We start from the raw sequence: 20,451 nt of genomic DNA, 5'->3' as shown, positions 1-20,451 counted from the left end.
CTTCATCTTGCAGTGAACTAAACTCCAAGATGTGCTATTAACAAATATAATGGTTAAAGAGAAATTAAAGAATATTAACAGTCTCTTGTACTTTGCATAAGTCTCTTCAGTACTTGAGAGCCCCTCATTGGGGTTGTTTATGAAGCATTATTCTTATTTTAATAAGACAACAAATGAAAACATTATTCCACCTGAGTTCAGTCCAATTCCGACTGAAGTCAATGGGAGCTGTTCAACTGATTTTAATGCGAGCTGACACAGGCCCACATTCATCCACTTTCACCAGTACTACACAGCTTGTTATCATTGACAAGAAACGTCCTCCTGATAGAGGCTCAACAAACAGCAGTGTGTATCACCAGGAGAATATTAAAAACAAACCACAGAGGAATTCTTCTTAAGAAAATCCCGCCTGCTTAGAAACCAGAACAAAATAAAAAATATGCAAAAATAGTGTGATATTGGGTAAAGCACAAAGGACTAAGCACACAGTAATTTCTACAGTACTACAAACACAGACTTAGCATGAAACGCTGTCCTCAGAACAAATTCATGTTATCTATTACGTGATAAAATAATCACAATCCGCAAAGCAAAGATATTAACAAAGATACTGTTTTATAGAACAGAAGTACTGAAACCAGCAAGTTCCTCTCTAATACAGCTCCCTCCTGCTCAACTTTGCTCACGTCTCTAGTGCTGGGGAGACGGTGAGACAAGAGATAAAAGCTGCTTTTTAATCAGTAATTCCGATGGCCTGCAACATGTCACACTATTAAAAAGGTGACAATGGTTGCCCGACGTTTAGTCAAATGTCACTGGACCAGGTAGTTAGACCCCTTGCATGAAGTCCCTTTGCCTGGCTTTTATGCAATCATCCATGGAGTCTGCTTAAGTCTGAGTAACAATTACATGATTTTTTTCCCTACTAATCCTACGCTGTCCATCTCATGGTGGGTCTTTAGAGAAATAAAACTGCTCTGAAGAGTTCTGTCAACAGGTGCCACAGACTTTTAAGCACAGGCTTCTTTTAGTATTCTTCAGCTGCAGTAGAATTTGAGTTACTTTTCAGTGTGGATTTTTTTATTGCTGTATCCACAAATATTAAAACATTATTCAGAATATGCTTTTACTTTCAATTATAACACTTGGCTTGTGATTTTTCTGTTAATGTAGTATTTACATTTGTTAAGGTAGTATGTTAGTGAACAGTTTCGACCTTATTTCTTATGAGCGGCCTATTAATACACTGTTGATACAAGAATGGGCACTGTTTTGCAGAAAGTGTAGCCGAAGCTCAATTGCATATCTTAGAAATACATGAACAGCAATAACTCCTTGTTCGGGAAAAAAAAAAATCATAGTAAGACTTTAATATAAGACTTCACAGTATCAAGTTCAGATTTTCAATAGAGAACCATTTAAGCAAAACCAAATCCTACTCTTAATATAAACATTTCTCCCAGGACAAAACCAGTGCACAGGCCAGGCTCAAGAAGACACCACATCTTTAAAAAGCAGAAGTAGTCTGTATCTCTAAGAAACCAAATGATATATCAGCTATTTTTTCCACAGTCTCCTTGATGGCTGTTTTGTGTTGATACCATGCCTGACATTTTAGAGGAACTCGCTAAACTTAACTGAAATGTTTTGCATAACTTAAAATGGTGTAAAAGCAATAGAGCTATGTAGAAATTTAAAAAGTCTGTCTAGACAATTCTAATGACTTAAAACCTTAAGTGCTGCTGATGTTCAGTGAATCTTAGGTTCTTCATGCTCTGTACCTCTTTCGAAATTTGATTTATGCTTTGAAGCCATGTTGCTGCTTCATAAATATGGCCTTTGGACAATACATTGTAGTAACAGCACACTTCATGCCTTCTGGAAAGGAAAGTGCAAAGCCCTTCAGCATGCAGAACAAACCACCCTGCCTCAGTGACTTAAAAAGCAGAAACTTACTTGGCAGAATTGTTTTGTAGCGATTCTTACGCACCAAGCCTGGAATATCATATTCCTTTGGATCAACAAAGTTCATTGGAATTTCCTGTTAAAAACAAAAACCAAATACAAACCACAGTGGGTAGTATTATTAGATTCAGAAGAGGAATAAAAAACCCAAGCCCATTACGACCTGTCTGTGAGGGAGGCAAAGCGATGAAGTCAACTGAGACATATGGTACAGTACTTCTAGCAATTTACCACCAAAATATGATTGATGTTTCCTTTTACTGTGACTGGCTTTCTTTTCTGAAATCCTTAATATGAAAATGCTTATAGTGACTAATTCATTGAGTAATACATGCAACGGCGTTATGTTAGCTCCTAATATTATCAGAATTGAATTGCAAGTGTAGGCACAGAACCAAGCAAAAGGTGGTATGTAAGATACCCTGCTCCAAAAGTGATGGACTTCAGACACCATCCTTTCTGACTCACACTTTCCTCTCTGAGGGTGGAAAGAAATAATTTGCTAGTGCCTCTCACCAGCAACAAATTATGACACACGTTATGACAGGCTGGCGTACTGACCTGACTCTATGGAGCTGGGGGAGCGTCACTCTCTTTGCTCACCACACTTTAAAGCTCCATGGGCCAGGACAGCAAACTGGTGTTCAGGGATTACCTGCTCTCTACACTGCTGATGCAAAGAACACAGAAAGATGGAGGGGCTTCTTATTCTCCCCTACTCATCTCCTGTAAGTAAATGGTCAATGCCAGGCAGGAACAAACAGGAACCTTCCACCAACTGAAGTCAGTAGACATGCAATGAGGTGGGATGTGTTAACCAGGCTCAGCAGAGAAAGGGCTTACAGGAGCTTGGGAGCAGAGCTGGTCACCCCAGCTGCTGCACGCTGGATTTGAGAGGCTAATACTGGACATACTGGTAACAGGAGTCAGGGTTGAGCAAGATAAGCCTCATTCTAGGAAGAAATTAAGATGAGCAGAGCTATGGAATATGTTAAATTCTGGAGCTTTGGAAGACCAACTATCTGCATTCTGCCTCTTACACAGCACTGAGTGTACTGTTGGGCTTAAACAGAGGCAATTAATGATAAAAACATTTTGTTGAAGTAGCTTGCTATCAATTTGGGGAACTGCATGGGAATTAAACCTTCACATTTTCCTCAGTTGTTACTTGGTATTTAGTCACCCAAAACTCTTTTTGAGCCAAGCTCCATGGTCTATTTTTGAGACTTAGTCATTCACTGCTCAGGCAAATTCTTGGTGAAACCAACAGGGCTTCTGCCTGAATAAAAACTCTAAATCTTCTAAGAATTTCAGGATTTCGCCTGCAAGTGATGTCCCCTCTGAGTTTTCTTCCAAACTGAAACACAGCTGCTTGCTTCATCATGGATCTGGACTTTGAAAATCAAGTAGGTTAGACAGACTGAAATTACATGATGCAGAGCTAGCTGGTGATAACTGTTTCATAAAAAAAAACCCCACACTAGTTTGCAATTTTTAATTCCAGAAGCTACTTTCTGATTACACAGCATTTTTATGAACTATTTTTCAGTTTTCATTAAAGAATGAAAATGGCTTGGAATAGTTTGGTTGTTGAATGATTTTCTGAACACCAGGAAAACTAATTCAAAATCTCTCAGAGAAATGAAGCATGTTTTTTCCTACTTCTAACATTATTTCCTTTGCTTGAAAGCTACAGTGCACCTCAGAGACTGATGAAACTGTACGTGGACTTGTTCAGTAGTCAATTCAGACACTCACTAAGTGAACATTTCCTCCCTAGAACAGCAATAAATGCTTTATTTTAAAAGAATTAGGGCTTGCCTACACAAAAGATGCTTTCCTTGTACAGAACTAAGTGAATTAAGGACCACAAGTATCTGGCAGTCTGTTTTAAAACAGAAGTCCAGACTATCTCATCTCCCCCTGTGCCTGTAAAGTGAAAAATAAAACCAAACTGAAATAGCACAAGGAGGGAGGACACCAAGTCATAGTGTGTTACTCCTGCCCTTTCAGACTCTTACAGATCATAAAGAGGACAGGTTGAAAGGGCCGTTATATTGCAAAACATCATCTTCCTCCTGCTTTGCTGAGATTCCGTGCTTAAGACAATATTTGACTTGGCAGCATTAACTTCAGTAGCTCTTGATCACGTGCTCTGAAATACCCTAGCGTGCAAAGACTGTGCCCTGGTTACCTCTCATCCTGTGCAGAAATTCACAACACTGCCTAGTAGACATAATACTCATAGCCAGTGAGTATTTTTGCCAGGTATACTAAACATGACAGTGCCTATCACTCAAGCAATTAGGGAAGAGACTCATAGAATGCAAAGATCTAAAACCTCAGTGTACTCACTACACAGAAATGCATCTGGCCTTTATCCTAAACTACTTAGAAATCCGATTTTCAACTGCTTGCTTCATGAGTGTATGTACATTTCTTCCTAAAATGAGGTGAAGAATTCTTTCTCCCAAAGCAGCAGTGGATACAGCGAGCCAAGGAAACATACTTCAGAAGTTGAAAAGCAACTGACAGAGCAGCTTACAACTAGTAAATAATTATTGTGCAGAAAAAAAACCCCAAACAGTAAGACATACTTTCTATGGCTCCTGCTGAGTGACATAGCCATCCTGTGCTTCAACTAACTGAAGAACATTCAGGCTTGGAAACTAGCTCCATATGAAGCATTCAACAGCAAAGAGCGTGCACTTGGACTAATTTCATCCCTAGGGCAACTCCAGACACATTTCAAGAAGTTATGTCTATAGCAAACTTGGTTTTTCTTTTGTACTCTAGTGAAAAAGTGTGATTTTTTTTTTTTTTTTTTTTGTTAAAAAGTAGCATGCGGACAGAAAAAAACCCAAACTTGTGAAAATAAAGCTTTTTTTTTTGTTGCCAGAACCAATTCTCTAGTTTTTAAGTGACAATATCACTGAAAGCCTTCAGATATTGCCACTTCAAGGGATGACAAATTTGGGAATTGCATTAAATGCTTCATTGATGGAAGCGAAGTTTCTATGTACTCATTTTAGACTTGCAGAAAGTAATAGCAAGGCTCACAGAAGAGAGACAACATCCCATTTTTCTGATGCTCCTAGAAGAGAGAGGTCAGATACTCACAAAGAACTCTGCCTGGAGTATGAAAGGATCCAGTGCTTTCTTGTGCAGTTCCTCTTCAGTAAGGATGTTTGATGCTGTCTGAAGGTATTCTCGGGCTGACTGTTCCCGTGGTGACATGACATAGCCAAAACCTTGCTCAGAACAGCCTGGGGTACACATATCCAGTGTGAGTGAAACATTTGAACCTCTCCTGCAAAACAGAGTGAGTGAAGTTTGCTTACAACAGAACAGACTGACCCATTGTTGTCAGCAATGGACACAGCCCAATGACAGATAAACAGTAACTTTAGAAAAGCACCCAGCTGGTTCTGTTGTGTACACTTTGGTCACTAACTGTGAAAAATGCGTGATGCTTCTCGTGTAGACAAGACCAGAAGATAATTTTGTACACTGAAATATGAAGGTCAACACTTTCAAAGTGTTGTCTGTAGTGAGGTAACTGTATGCTTTGTCACCTAAACAGAAGCAACTTGCTTGTCAAAGCTGCTGAGCAGGCAACTGCAGGAAAGTTTTTGTACTTGCGTAAACCACACCATATTTTTGGATGCCTAAATATGGACTGACATTTTAGACACCATAGGTGAAAATCTTGGGCTTAGTTCTGGTCAGGCCAGATCCTACTGAATAACCATTTATTAGTAGCACAGACAACACTAATCGGGTAAGACCTTGGGAAAGATATTACCAGTTCAACATTAGTACAGACATGAGAAGCCAACCATTACAGCAAGTAATTTTTCTCTCTGAAAAAACTTTCTTTCCACAACAGTACATTATGAGAAGGGTAAAATGAAGATCTCAACATTTTAATAGTTACATTAAAAACAGAGATGCTGTTGAGTGTAGAATTTAGTGGCTTTACTGTAAGTTAGCCACACACCAAACTGAAAAAGTCAAAATGCCTGCATTGTTTATTGAATGCAGTTTTAAAGCATTTCTGAGCTTCTGTCAATCTTGCATATCACAGACAAAAGTAAGATTCAAATGCCATCAGTGAATCTACATTTAAATATCTCTAACATAATAATAAAATCACACAATATGATGATTATTAGGTGTAATGTTCTATGCATCCACACAGTAAACCTATTGTTGATGACTTTCAACTGGCAAAATCTAGTTAGGAAGTGTTTGCAAGAGCTGTTGAAAAACCATGTAAACATGCAGGCACGATCAGCTCACAGAGAAGACAGTAGAAGTTGTTACTTGGATCACAGCCGTCTACTGGATTCGGGAGTTTTTCCAAAAGAATGTGCAGCCAGCCTCCTGCTATGATTCACAGTCATGGGGAAATGATTTTGGATGAAACATGAGCACTAGTGGTAGACATTGAATCTTTAGTGACACCTTTCAAAAGATTTTGACCCTACCCTCCTGTGTGCTGTTAAATAGCTACTACTTTCCTCCTCAGAAACAGCTGCATTTGGTAACGAATGCTTTTGATTCTTTTAAGGTAGAAGAGCCTACATACATAAAGATATTAATAGCACTTCAGCACGAGGAAATGAGATTGTTTCTTCTTAAGAGTAACATTCAGTGCTGTTTGAATTTACCTAGGGACCACTCTTCTAATGGCATAGGTGGTTAAAGACTGAGAGGGAGGCAAGATGGAAAAGCAGAATGGATCCAAAAGAGGGATAGGTAGGTAATTCAACATAACACCAAACAAAGGAATAGTGGCCAATGCTGGATGTAAATGAAATCTGCCAGAGCACAGCTCAAACCTGAAATGATGTCTGGCTTGTCAAGCATGTGTATGTTGAAAACAAGTTCATTTTACATCTTAAGTGTACATGTTTAACCTAATGTGAGAACTTCAAACAATTGCTTTCTTTCTCCCATCTCTGCTTCTTTGACAGTTTTTTAATTCTAATTCGTTATGTGAACCAAGTGATATCCCCCAACTGATATCCCCCAATTCTCTTGAACAGTGAGTATCTTTCCTGCAGGTTAGTGGTCACTGAGAAGAAATGTCAGCATCTTTAAAATGAGAGAGATGGAATGAAATCAGGGATAGTGAAAAGCACAAATGACTGAGGTGTTTCAAGCCCAATCTCCCCCATAATGAAAAACAACAACAAAACTCACTGATAGCAGCAGGTTGAAGGAAAAGCCCCAGAGGTTACTGCAATCTCATATTTAAAGTAGAATATAAAAATAAAAGGTAGGATGTTTTAGGACACATGTTGTAACCAAGAATAAAGTGAGAAAAAAGATTCTAAACTCACAGAGTGCAAATTAAAAGCCTCCTCTGTAACATTCTCTTTTACTGTGTCATGTGGAGCTTTGGAAACTCAGCATCATACTTTTTAAAATCTAAGTTCTGCTCTTTGTTTTAAGTTTTAGATATGAGAATAAACTATGGTTAGCACTCTAATCAAGCTTGAAAATCTAGACATGAAGAAAGGGGATACTTTGCTACGTTGGGCCCTTCAGTAACCTCACTCTTATTCATAACATTATCACCTTTCCAGAATTTCTTCACAGGATTTCTATCATCAAGATCCTTGTCCTATTTCACTAAGACAACTGAAAGAACACAAAACAGAAGAAGACCTTCCTTTTATCTTAAAACTGCCTTTTCCCAGCTGTGAATCTCTCTGAGAAGCTCCGTTGCCCTGATGGTTCAAGCAGTGAACACCAGCTCACCCTAAATTCTCATTCTTGGGTTAATTTCAAAGGAATTCATTTACTTTTGGACTAACCCATTTATATGAGAACTATTGCAGATTACCACTTGTCCTGTGGTTTGCTCTTGGAGAAAGGACTAATCCTCCAGCATAAGTGACAGAAAAAAAATTAACAAGATCCACCTCTTTCAGAGGTAAAAGCTCTCACTGCCCTACAGTGGATTTCATGCTATGCAGTTGCCATCTTTGGGAATGGCAAGAGACTGATCAAACATGATGGTTATTTCAAAGGAAAGAAATTATGCTTTTGAATGACATTTGTTGACAGTAGTCTAGAAACTGCATGGGTTTTGGCTAATATGTTTATATTTATGACTGGACTGAAAACAAGACAGGAAATAAAGCAGGAGCTTGGCTTTAAAACCACATTTTAAAGTGACATTCACAAAGGCAATAGAGCTTCCTACTAGGCACCACAGAACTCCTAAATCCACAAAATCTGGGACCAGACTTTCCCCTATTAGTCATGTCTACCCTACCTTTCTTGCAAGCCCACGGACTTAACCGTTAGAGTAGCTGGATCTGTCTCCACTTTAATGTCCATTATGCAGTCAAAGACTGGAGTCTCTGGTACAGGATCCAAATCTAGGAAGTCATCCTCATTTTTATCCTCTGTCCACTCTGAGTACGTGAATGAAGGCTGCCGGCTCACAGATTGGCGTCTGTCCTCTTGCAGCGGAAAGGGAGGGTCTGGATGGGCTCTGAGTAGATGCCAAAACTGGAGGAAACAAACATTTAAAAAAGCTTTCTGCTTGTTGCCAGCCCTTCCATACAGCCCAGAGGATGTGTCTTTAGGGCAGCATCCCAGCTCACTATAATGTATGAGAATTGGAGAGTACTGAAGAGGACAGGAATGTTCCATGCAGGAGTAGCTTTGTGGTGCATGTTACAAGGATTCACATCTACCCATTCAAACCTGCTTTCAGGCACAGAGGTTTCCACAGAGCTGGCCAGGCTTAACTCAGGGATGCAGTGGAAGCGGAATGTGCTTGTGACCATCATATGCAAGCCAATGTGATATCACTGTCCTTTTGTTCTGTTTCTTACCCTTCCTAGGCTTGTTTACAAAATAAAAATCTACTATACTATTCTACAAATCATACCACTCCTTACTTAATGGTTTTCCATCTAAAATTTAGATATAGCTGGGTTAAGAAAATTAAATATAATTTTCCCAAACTGCACATCTTTGATGATCTGGCACTGCACCCCAAATTAATGTATACACCCACTCATTTTTTAAAGAGGCCTTGATTTTAATGCACCTGGTTTTGAGGCTCAAAATGACTGTATCAGTTTTTGGCCAGTGGCAAAGACTGTTTTGTAATCTAATTATCCGATTTAAACATGGTATAGACATTAACTAATAAATCTTGTGAAGTTCTAGGACATAAATGTAATATTAAAGTTTATAATATAAATTAATGAAAGGTTTCAAGTGGCATGAATCCAAAAAATTACTGTATCATATTGGTTTGCACAGATGCTGTGGCAGACCAGCTGATTTGGAGACTCTATCAGTAGACTGTTTAATCGTCCACACAGGCCTCAGTAAAAAATTTCAGGTCCACCTCTGAATTCCAGGATCTGGAACCTTAGGTCAACTTCATCCCTCTTGCATTGAACTAGCAGCAGTATCACTCAGGCTAAAAGTTACATAAACTATATTGTACTGCCCTACATCCTTTTGAGACTAAGAAGAACAGGTCTTATTTTCAAAAGCGAAGTCTCTTCTGTCCTTTGCTTACATGGTTTTTAAATAGACAGTTGAATTTAGAAAATGTGCCCTTAAAAAAGGGTCAAATTTCTCTTCCTAGGCTACTAAAACATAAGCTTGTATAGGATTTCAAACAGTAATCTTCTTGTGCCTGTGCATCTTCACGTACTCTCATTTCTCTGAGCCTAAAGAATGAAAGGAAGTGAAGCAAGTTTTAATTTCTGTCCATAGTCAGCTTTAGCAAATGTTAAGACTCTCACAAAGCACAGCAGTATTCATTTGACAGTTACTTCAAACAAAATGTTTTTTTGTTTCAGTTAATCAGAATACACAGTAATTACAACAGCAAACATAGGAAAATGACAACTAAACTTTTATTTTACACAAATTTTGGGCCAAGTCTCAAGAGTCTGTCCTACATGCTTGGCCTGTTGGGTGACAAGCAAGAAGCTTGAATATCTGATTCTATTTTCATTCCCCAAGATGACTTCTAGAGCTTGGCAGTCCCACAGTACTAGCCATGGTTCTTTCACATGCTGCAAGACTGTAATAGTTGAGCAGTTCACAGTGTAAAGTATCCACTCAACAACTTGGTACTGCTGGAGTGTACTGTTGTTACTAAAATCAACACTTGTGCTGAGGGCCAAGTGTAAGGTCTAGGTACCAATTATATGTTACAGATTATACAGCTGGTATGGTGACACAGGACTGGTTTTACTGGTGATTTAACACACTGTAAATCCAAAGGAACAAAAAGTTCACAGTAGAAACAAAGCAGCTTTGCTTTAGGTTGAAAGGTGTGGTAAGTAAGGAGCTGTCCAAGACACTGGAAGAAATCAAGTTATACTTAAAAGTGATGGGGTTAAACTAAATAATGGAAAAATAGTCAGCTCTGAAAACCTGTTCAGGAGGCCTAGACAGCTCAATGCTGGTTCTCTGCAGTTGCCTGGGTCTTAACACACCATTATATGAGACACAAAACAGAGCATCACTAATGCAAGTCTCAAGCGCTCTATCTAGCCTTTTATTTTCACTGTGATTGCTAACCTCCCAACACATTCTGCTACCTGGTTATTCTCAGAGTGCTTCAAATGTTAGCTGAGGTCCGCTCTCAAATTTGCTTTACATGTGTTACAGTCACAAATTCCCCAAGACAGGAATGAGCTGGGCTTCAGCATGCACACAGACCAGACAGGGCCTCCGTTCTCTTGGTATCATTTCTGCTTGATTACCATTTCTCAGCCTTGTTACATGGCCCAGCAGTTATTGTGCTACACTAAAGCAACAAAGTACCTGTATAAACAGGCACATTTTCTCCCTTCCCCAGGGCACTACTAAAGCATTACTGTAAGTTACCACTGTTGCTGTATAAAAAAAAAAAAGCATAAGCTGCTTTTCACTGGTATGCCATCTAGTATATACATCACTGTGGGTCTGATGTGTCAGATCCATCTACGAAGAGAGAAGACTACACTTGGGAAAGGAAGATTTCATCATAAAGACACTCCTCCATGTAGAAGACCCCTTTCAAGGTCCCTTCTAGGCAGCACATCGTGCACAGAGAGAGAGAGAGATCACTCAGCTGAGACAGAGGGAACAAAGAAAACTATCTTCATGCAACTATCTGTTGTCCACCAGGCTGGGATTCTAGAAACCCTGCTTAGCTCCACCACTATATTATTTTCAGTGTTTGCCTAATGAGTATTTTATACCTTATTCCCTAAATATTGGTAGAAGCAGACATTTTCAAATTGCAAACCAGCATGACCTGAGACATGAGAGAGTAAGGTAACAGGTAGGTAGGAAGGGACAAGGCTCATATGCTCTCTCTGAACAGTTTAATGCCTCTAAACTTCCTAATGTCACTGACAGAGAGAACATACTGGGCTAGATAGACCATTGGTCTGAGCTCACAGGATCTTTCTTATATTCTGATGTTCTGCAACTTGTCCAGAGAACAGGTTCTCACACAGTGACATTCATGCCTCCATTTTACCTAGAAGACTGTTTGCACAAACCACAGGAATGCAAAACAGAGCAAGCTTGACTACATGGAAACTGTTATAAAATTGTTTTCTGTACGAAAGTTTTAACCAACACTGAAAAATGGACCAAGTCTGCCCTCGTCTACACTGGTTCACTTGCAAGGAGTTACTACATACGCAAAGCAGTTCAAACTGAGATCTGAATTTTCGGGCACAGACAGTTTTCATTTAAAGTTACTTTCTGTGCTAAGAATGGGTCAGCAATAAAATGTTTCCATCCACCAAGAAATAGGTTGGATATGCAGAAAAATCATACCCCTGCTATTTGGATTGCCAGCTCAGAAGGTTTTGCTGCAAAATTAGCTGGAATTCACACAGTTCATCACAATTCTCAGATGTCTCATTTTTGTTCTTTAATATTTGCAACTATAAAATCACCAGAAGTTTCTTTTTTGAGGACAAAATTCATCTGGATAAGGAGCAGCAGCATTAAAAGAGCAGAAAATTGCATCAACCCAGCTAACTTCCTTGCCTACATCAATGATCACAATAATGGAGGCATTAACACTTATTACTCTGCCTTGTGAATGGTTTTTAAAAGTACATTCACCCAACACATTAAACAGAAGGTTTTGCCACTGTGCTGCCTCTGAGTGAACTTAACCATGGCACATAATAGGACAAACTTCCTACCAGGGAGTGTGGCCAGCAAATCAAAGGAGGTATTCCCCGCTCCTTGGCACTAAAGCAGCTGCACCTTGAATACCGTGTCCAATTTTAGGTTCTCCAGTTTAAGATAGATATGTACAAACGGGAGTGGGCCCAGTGGAGGGTTACAAAGGAGGTCAGGGGTCTGCAGCACACAGCCTTTTGAGAAAGGTGGAGGAACTGGTCTGGCAAAGAGGAGGCTGGGGTGATCTAATAGCAGCCTACAACTACTTGAAAGGCAGCTCCAGAGATGATGCAGCCAGATTCTTCTTGGCAGTGGCAGGTGATACAACAAGGGACAATGGCCACAAGCTGCAGAAATTCAACTCAGACATTCAGCTTCGGGAAATTCAGATCAGACATTAGGAAAAAATTCTTCCCCAAGAGTGCCATGCAGTTGTGGCACAGTTACTCAGAGGGATGATACATCTCCTTCCCAGGAGGTTTTCAAAACCTGTGTAAAATAATGTGTGGTTGACCTTATTGAGTGTTGGCAACAGCCCTGCTTCAAGCAGGATGTTAGACTCTAGAGGTCCCTTCCTACCAACAGTCCCATGACTCTGTGATGTACTTCATTAAACTGTGCATCACTCAAACAGTAGGTACATAGTACAGCTTCAGCTTCCTGAGCTACCTGAAGGTGCACTGCTGTAAGGACAGGAGGTGATGTTCCACCTGCATGCTCAGTAACTGCATTCCCACTCTAACAGAACAGTATACAGCAGTATGAAAAGCCACGTTCAATCAGAGCTCCCTGAAAAGGAAGAATTCTCCATAGCTTTCCCATCTACCACTCAGCTTCGTGCCAGTTACACAATCAATGGAGAAACACAAATACACTCCTCCTCCTCCCAAACTGCTGTCAGCTAACTAGATTAATTGTAGTCATGCCACTAATCTTGTTCTGCAGCTGGGGCCTTGGCCTACATCTACAAGGGCATTACATCCAGAGCACCAGTGTACTTGTGAAACAGCTCTTTTCGCCGCTTAAGTTAATGGATGCTCTACGGTAATTCATAAGGCAGCAATATTAGATGGTCCCTTTACTGGACCAAATCCCTTCTGTTTAAGTGAAAATAATTTGCCCATCTATGGATGGAAAGAATAAAAACTACCAGTGTAATCCCCAATTTATCAAGAAATTCAGTAAGGATAAATGTAGTCATGGTTTCTCTACATAAAGCAAGCAGATAATTATATAGAAACAGCCCCAAAGATGTCGTTTTACAATCAACTTGGGCATAACATCAACAACTTTGGATATATTAGCCATCTTATAAAAAAACTCCCCAAAAAAGGGCATGATTATAGCTTGCACAGTGTCATAACTTACCAGAGATCCTACAAATAACAGTCCTAGAGAAGCTAAAGACAGCAAGATGTATGATATCACAACGCTTCCGATTCTAGTCAGGTCCTGTGAAACAACAGAATTGACAATGATTTATATAGTATTTAGGGGTACAGTACAGCATCTGCATGCGTGTTCTTGGCAAACTGTGTATTCATTCTTGGATTTCCCATGCAGATTTAGTCATACGATACTCCTGCCTGCGGAAAAAGCCACCATCAATAACAGAAAAAATATCAGGCTTTGGAGAAGACTGAAACTGAAACTATCTCTAAACCCCAGCATTTCAGAAGGTCTTAAAACTGGATCTCACTGTGAAGGCAAAGAGGAAATCTGCTTCCTACCCTCCTGCATTGCCAAAATTGAGATCTGGATCCACAATTCAATTTTGCAGCCTGGATCAATGTTTCATTGTCACAGTCAGTGTAATTTTATACTGTGGCAAAGGGCGTTGAAGAAAGTTTAGCACTGTTCCCATGTTTGTGGGTCCTTACATAAAACGGAGCCACAGAGGACTTTTCTACATTTTCTGCACATTCTGTGAAATACCATCAGGTTCATTCACAGCACTGGCAGTGAAATTCACTCTGATATCCTAGTCATGCTTAAGTAGATTAGAGTTCAGCCTATTCTGAATAGTAGGTGCAAAATTCAATTCTAACGGGCTTCAGTGGGCAAGGAATTTTACTCCGTTTCTGACCCACTAGGACAGCTAAAGAGAAATTCAGAGTTAAGAGCTTTCATTTGCTTATTTTAACATCAGAAGATTTGCCTTTACTGTTTTCAAGTCTAAATTTGCATGGTAAATAGTGCTATAATAAACAGTCCTTGAAGATACGCATGAACATCCGCAGACAGTCATACTTGGGGTGTTCTTGTGGTGCATTCTGGGAATCAGTTTCCTCCATCCTGAACACTTAAAATAAGTCAAAATCCTATAAATCAGGATTTTCTGTACGGAACAATTTGTTAATGATTGACCCACTGCAAATAAGATACAGGCAATACTCTATGAAGATCTCTGATTGTGCATAATAAATCCAACTGAGAAAGCGCAAAGAAAATGTGTTTCTTTCAAATAAACAAAAGAGCAGGTGACATGCAGCTCAAATACTGTTAGGAGAACACAGAAAACAGCCTCCACTGTACTTCAGCCACCAGAGGCACCGAGTCAGATTTCCTATTTGTACTGCATAGGCTCTACTACAAAGATTATGTACAATGAATCTAAGCATCCTGATAGCAAATATATTTCACCTGATTTTTGAAAGTAGCTGCTCACCATTTAATTAAGGTTCTGTCCACACTAGAGAAATCTGCACTGGGTATAATTACTCCAGAAATTTATCAGATGAATCATACTGGTATACATGTCGTTATGTCATGGTGAGAAGCTAAGCAACTTTACCGGGGTAGCTTCATAGATACAATTGAATCTGTACACCTAGTACACCTGAAATACTTTTACAGCACACAGATATGCCCTAAACACTCAACAAATATAGAATTTTGTGACTGAGTATCTTATGCTTTGCACCCTTTACAAAGGTTGATCGATTCTTCCAGAATTTAAGCTTCTGTCCATTCTAATAAATTAAGTTCCAGCTCTCCCCTTACTGTGGGCTAAACCTTAGCGGGCCGATTCCTCATTGCTTTGTTTCATTTGCAATCATTTGCACATTATGAAAAAAAAAATCTGCTGTGCTGATCTAACTTCACAGCCAAAAATTCAGCCCTGTATATTGAAGATAAAATATGGATCTGTTTTCAGAGAACTCTCTTCACCATTTCAGGACACACACACAATGCAGCAGTCACTATATTATATGAAGTACATGTGTATTATACTTCTAATCAGAAGAGATATTAGAAGCATCACCCAAGGTTACCGGCATCAACTATATAATCAGAGAAGAGTACAGGGACTTACCTCCCCTTGATCTGACAAAAACTGTTTAAATGGGGTAAGCAAGTAAGACAGCAGGTCAAAGGCATTCTGAGATGCTGGGATGGTCCCGTAAGTGCTGTACCACAGCATCACACAGAGAAGCTGTGCAATCAATCAGAAAATACATAATGAGCATCTCTCATTATACAAACATTCATTTTCATTTCAAGACTGCATAATTAACTAATTTAGTTCTCATTGATTTAATGTTGATCCTCATTTTTGCTTTAAGAAGTCAGGTGTCTTCTAGGCTGCAGCTTAACAAGAATAAAAAGACTGAAGGCTAAATGCTCAGCTATCATTAAGCAGATGCATATCCCTGAGTTAAGCAAGCTTACACGAGCAAAAGGACTGCCCATGGTAGCCTGTACATTGAAAGAGCAACAGATTCCTCTGACTTCTGAATTTTCAGCATTATTACTTTTAGATCAAAACTGGTAATTCAATGCTTCATATGTTATTAAAAGACTATTAAGGCCTATCTCATACTTTGCAAAGCTCTCACAAACAGCCACATTCACATAGGCATCTCTATAAACAGATACACACAAACATACGCATGTTGAAACATTTCATTTGAACCACTTAAGGCTGCTGCACACACCACAGTTAACATAAAACTCCAAAAGCAATTTAACACCCTCACATAGAGGTATACCCTTATCCCTGACCATGAAGGGCACGCTACAACTTTAAAGGATACAACTCCCAATCCACTTTTAATAAGATGGCTATTTACCCCCATACACAGCAGCTACAGAAAACAGATTTGTTGGGAGATCAGTCATTTGGCAAAGGAGGCATTTGCAGACGGGCAGGGAATGGGATGGGAGTCTGGGACATCAAAAGGCAGGGGCTGTTTGCAAAGCAAGGCTGTGAGAGGTGGCTGCAGAAATAAGAGGACTGCAGCTATGTCCATTGCTACATCTACAAAGAACAAGCAGGAAACCTCCCAAGCCAACAAAGCTTGAAAGAAGGGTCCCAGCACTTCAAAGCAATGACAAGCTGCCTTACCAGTATCTGTGAGAGGACGAACAGATACATGCTGTCTCCAGGCATTAATCCATTCCACTGGGCAGCACACCCAAGTAGTGCTGTTTTCTGGGAGGTTTTCAGGCACTGCTTCTTCCTGTTCAGCTGTCCTTGTTGTCCTTCAGCTTCATCCATTGACTCCATAACAGCTGGATTGGGAAGACCTTCACATGAAAAGGACATGTGCAGGGAATGAATAGTATGTAACCCTGTAGCCACCGCGGAGGCTGGAAGGGCTATTGTTTTCCTAGAGACGATGGTTACCTCTCAGTTCTGCATCAGTAAGTGTGGCTCAGGATTGTGAGCGTCACACTCTATTAGTGCAGCTGTATTCACCTGCCTTCGTCAGAAAAAAGTGAGTGTGGGTGGATAAATTATTTTCCCTTTCTTTCTGGAGGTGCAGATTCTAGGCTTTGTTGTTAATAAATTCTCATTTAAATTGCTGCACCTTTTTGTTTTTACTTTTTAAAAGGAACCATCTGTGCTATTTCCTAGCTCCACACTTTCCTGTACATGGTGGCAGAGAACCCATTTTGTCCCTCCCTGCATCAATTTCTCTATTTCCTCTTTATTTGCCTGCTTTGTCTAGTTTGATTATAAATTTCTGCGGTAGAGACTGTTTCATGTTATGTGTCTGAACAGTGCTCAAGGGCTCTGAGTTTTGGCTGCGTGTCCTAAGACACTAATAAAATAGACTTTATTCTTACAACCTACTTCTTGGACGAATTTATGCTCAAGAGCTATTTAACAATGTTGTCATGCTATTCCATTCGGTGGAAATACACACTGGAGTGGCTAGTCCCTCAGTATTTTGAACATAGCCGTGTAGACACAAATTAATTTACAAGTTAAAAGGAGTGAAAGACCAGACTCATTTGATGTAAGTACTACTCATTTACATCTTTCTACAGGAGGAAAGCCCCAAGGCTGCCCTATGTACAGATCTGTAGCCTTAAGCCTAAGCCAGTCACTCAGGGAAAAGCCATTGTTGACCCTTCCATGGTTTGTTGAGGTCAGGTTTCTACAAAACGTTCCTCGCATCCGACATTTTTCTAAATGTCTCACAATAGTAACTCTAAGTCAAATAAGCATTCATAAACTAGCCACAGCTCTAATTAGGCAAATGAAACACAGGATCTGTGTATCAGCTGAGGGTCTGGCCATCAGTACAGTAAGCATCCATCAAAATATCCCATTCTGATTTCTAAAATACAAAAACGCAAGAGTGGACAGGAACATGACATGTTTATTTCCACGCTGTGATTATTCTCCTTCCCTTCATTGAAACAGACCTTAGGACATCCATCCCTGCACAGAATAAGGTGTCTGGGAAATGCTGATGGCTTCCTCTACAAGGTTCTCCATTCCCACAGCTGCCTAGCAACAAGAAGGTCATCATTGTGTAATAACTAGGGAGACCCAGAGACACAAGAAGAGAATGTGCAAGGTACTACCAGGTACTTCCCCAGGAGTTTGGGTTACTGGTTTCTCATTTTCAAAACATCCCCAGTCAGTTTATGATGGGTGGTGGCCTCAGCAGGGTATGCTGGGTATAACTAGCTATATGTAGCTATTTTAATTGTCTTTACACAAGTATTTCTCAGGTAACATAGAGAATGTGCATCTAGATAGACATACACCCATGTATGTCATGGTATACGTGGAAATTAACCATTTGCCAGTAAGGACTCACTACAGTAATTTGCATAAACACTACCAAAATTTCATATTAAATACAGGTCAATAGAACATGGAAAAATACGGAACTAAAGAGGTAAAAATCAGAAGTGTCAACCATCCCAGCCTGTATTTCTCACAGTGGTAAAACTTCCTTCACTTTCATCTATATGTCTTTAATGCTAGAAGACAACCGCTTGCAAATGGCACTTTTCAAAGAAAAGCAGTTAGTTTCTGGAATATAGCTCAAGAGATCACGGGAACTCTACGTCTCTGTCCTTAAGGCCCCAGCCAGTAATCTACAGTCTGTAGCCAATCCCCGCCTCAAGAAACACAGAGAGCCCCGATGCAGTCCTTGTCTCAGGACACTGACCATATGCTTAATGCCTGACTTCTGATACCATGCTACATAGAGCTGCACTCAAAGTTCTCCAGGAGGACAACACAGCGGCCACATTAAGCAGCCACAGTTAAGGCTGCCTAAATACTCTCAATGCTGACCTTTGTTTTTATTTTCTATAATGTGCTGACACTTAACAGTTAAAGTTGAAATTTCCAAGCTTCCAAACTGCTTCATGTCTCACTGGATTTGGACAAGAACTGAAGGGAAATCCCTTGTTAACAATTGCCAATTTTTTCCTGCTATTTTTGTGGAAAGTTTATGCTTTGTGTTTTGGAACAAGAATCTGAAATTTAGCAGGGATAGAATGTTACTGTCAGAACGTGTTTTTGCCATCCATGCAAAAAGACATGAACCTGTAGCCAAGATACAAACCTTCAAAGATATCTACTTACATATAGTTTATTATGGCTTGCTCCTAAAGTCTCTAATCTTTCTTTTTCACCAAGCATGTTTTAGGTTCTACTTTTCCTTTATCTGCATTAAATAATGCACCTCTGCCCCTAAAAATGGCTAACGAACTTATTTACTGTTTTTTCCAAATTCTAATGACTTCCTTTTTTGGATACTCCTCCCCAGAGCTCAAGATAAAATACACACAGAGCAGAACTAAAACATCTTTGGGAAGACAACCAGAACAAGGAGCCAGGGAATGCAGATTTCAAGCTCAGCTTTCAACTATTTTTTGTAAGTCATAATATTTCGTATCTCGGAAGACCTTTTTCTTAACTGACCAGAAGCTCATTCACCTGCCTTATGCAGCAGGTAAACAGAATTTCTTTATTTCATATGTGTAACAGCCTGAGATTTTACAAGATCATTTCTGTCTAGATTGGAAACAGAAGCTTGACTCTAATATGATGATGTGAAGGCCACTTAACCACACACCTTCTGGAACAAAGACATCAAAGTTAGGGGACCCCTATGTGTCTGTAACCATGGGGATCTATGCCTCTCCACAGCCCAGAAGCCCAATTCCCAGTATTCCAGTGTTGTCTAGCAACAGCTGTACAATTGTAGAAGTCACATTCTCCTTCTTATGACTGCCCTGTATGAAGGACAACAGACTACTTCTACTTCCAATTATTTTTCACTGCATAAGGTAGAGATCTGGTCTATGGACCTCGGAGCCCAGGATTCCAGCTCTGCCGAATCGACACTGTTATCAACAGGTATTTTCACTAATACAGTAAGAGACAACAGGGGCAAGAACTAAAATAATGGAGAACTGTCTGAATTCACACGCATAAATGTGTAGATTAAGATTCGTGTCTTGGGTATACAAAGAAAGTGCCTTGGATTAACTAAAGTCCACTCAAAAATTTGCTACTCTAAATCACAAAAGATTAGATTTTAACAAACGTAATGATGCCCACCTAGGGTTCTGTATTGATTTAACTATGTCAGCTTTAAACTATACTTCAATTACCATTCACATTTCATCTTGCAATCCTATATTCCTGTATTATTTGTCCTAATGGGCCCTGGATTCATTCAGTGCCCAGATTATGTAATAAATGAGTGAGATATCAGTAAAGTTTTCTTGCGTCAAGGTCAGTGTGAAGGTCTTCAGACAGCTGACAAGGATGACTACATCCAGGAGGAGTGAATTAAGCCTCTCTGCTAGTGATCTGACTGACAGTGAAGTCTAACATCTATGTAATACCCTCCTGAATTCCTGCATCATGGAGACCAGGATTAAAGTTCTGTGAGTACTTCTGCTTTAACACAGGACTATGCTTGCTAGAAAAAATCCACTGGCAGAAGAATTAAAAGGTCTCTGACATCTGTAGCAGCCATATGGCTTGTTAAAGCAACTTGAAATTTCAAGACAGCACCATAAACTTAACCTCAT

General features: G+C 39.8%; 1 protein-coding gene across 1 annotated transcript in view; it reads right to left on the bottom strand.

Annotated features, from left to right (window-relative positions):
* Positions 1-16,663, bottom strand: part of PTPN5 (protein tyrosine phosphatase, non-receptor type 5 (striatum-enriched)) — a 32,985-nt gene extending 16,322 nt beyond the window's left edge. Inside the window, exons 1-6 of the mRNA XM_009698975.1 lie at positions 16,502-16,663; positions 15,470-15,589; positions 13,522-13,605; positions 8,258-8,496; positions 5,089-5,278; positions 1,960-2,044 (exon numbers count right to left, since the gene is read on the bottom strand). Coding sequence (XP_009697277.1) covers positions 1,960-2,044; positions 5,089-5,278; positions 8,258-8,496; positions 13,522-13,605; positions 15,470-15,589; positions 16,502-16,663 — 880 coding nt within the window. The remainder of the gene's footprint in view (positions 1-1,959; positions 2,045-5,088; positions 5,279-8,257; positions 8,497-13,521; positions 13,606-15,469; positions 15,590-16,501) is intronic.
* Between the last annotated feature and the right edge of the window lie 3,788 nt (positions 16,664-20,451).

The sequence above is a fragment of the Cariama cristata genome, unplaced genomic scaffold (assembly GCF_000690535.1).
Source record: "Cariama cristata isolate BGI_N322 unplaced genomic scaffold, ASM69053v1 scaffold4894, whole genome shotgun sequence".
Taxonomy (NCBI): Eukaryota; Metazoa; Chordata; class Aves; order Cariamiformes; family Cariamidae; genus Cariama; species Cariama cristata.
The sequence above is the reverse complement of the archived record's forward strand: the minus strand, read 5'-3'. Positions and strand labels throughout refer to the sequence as shown.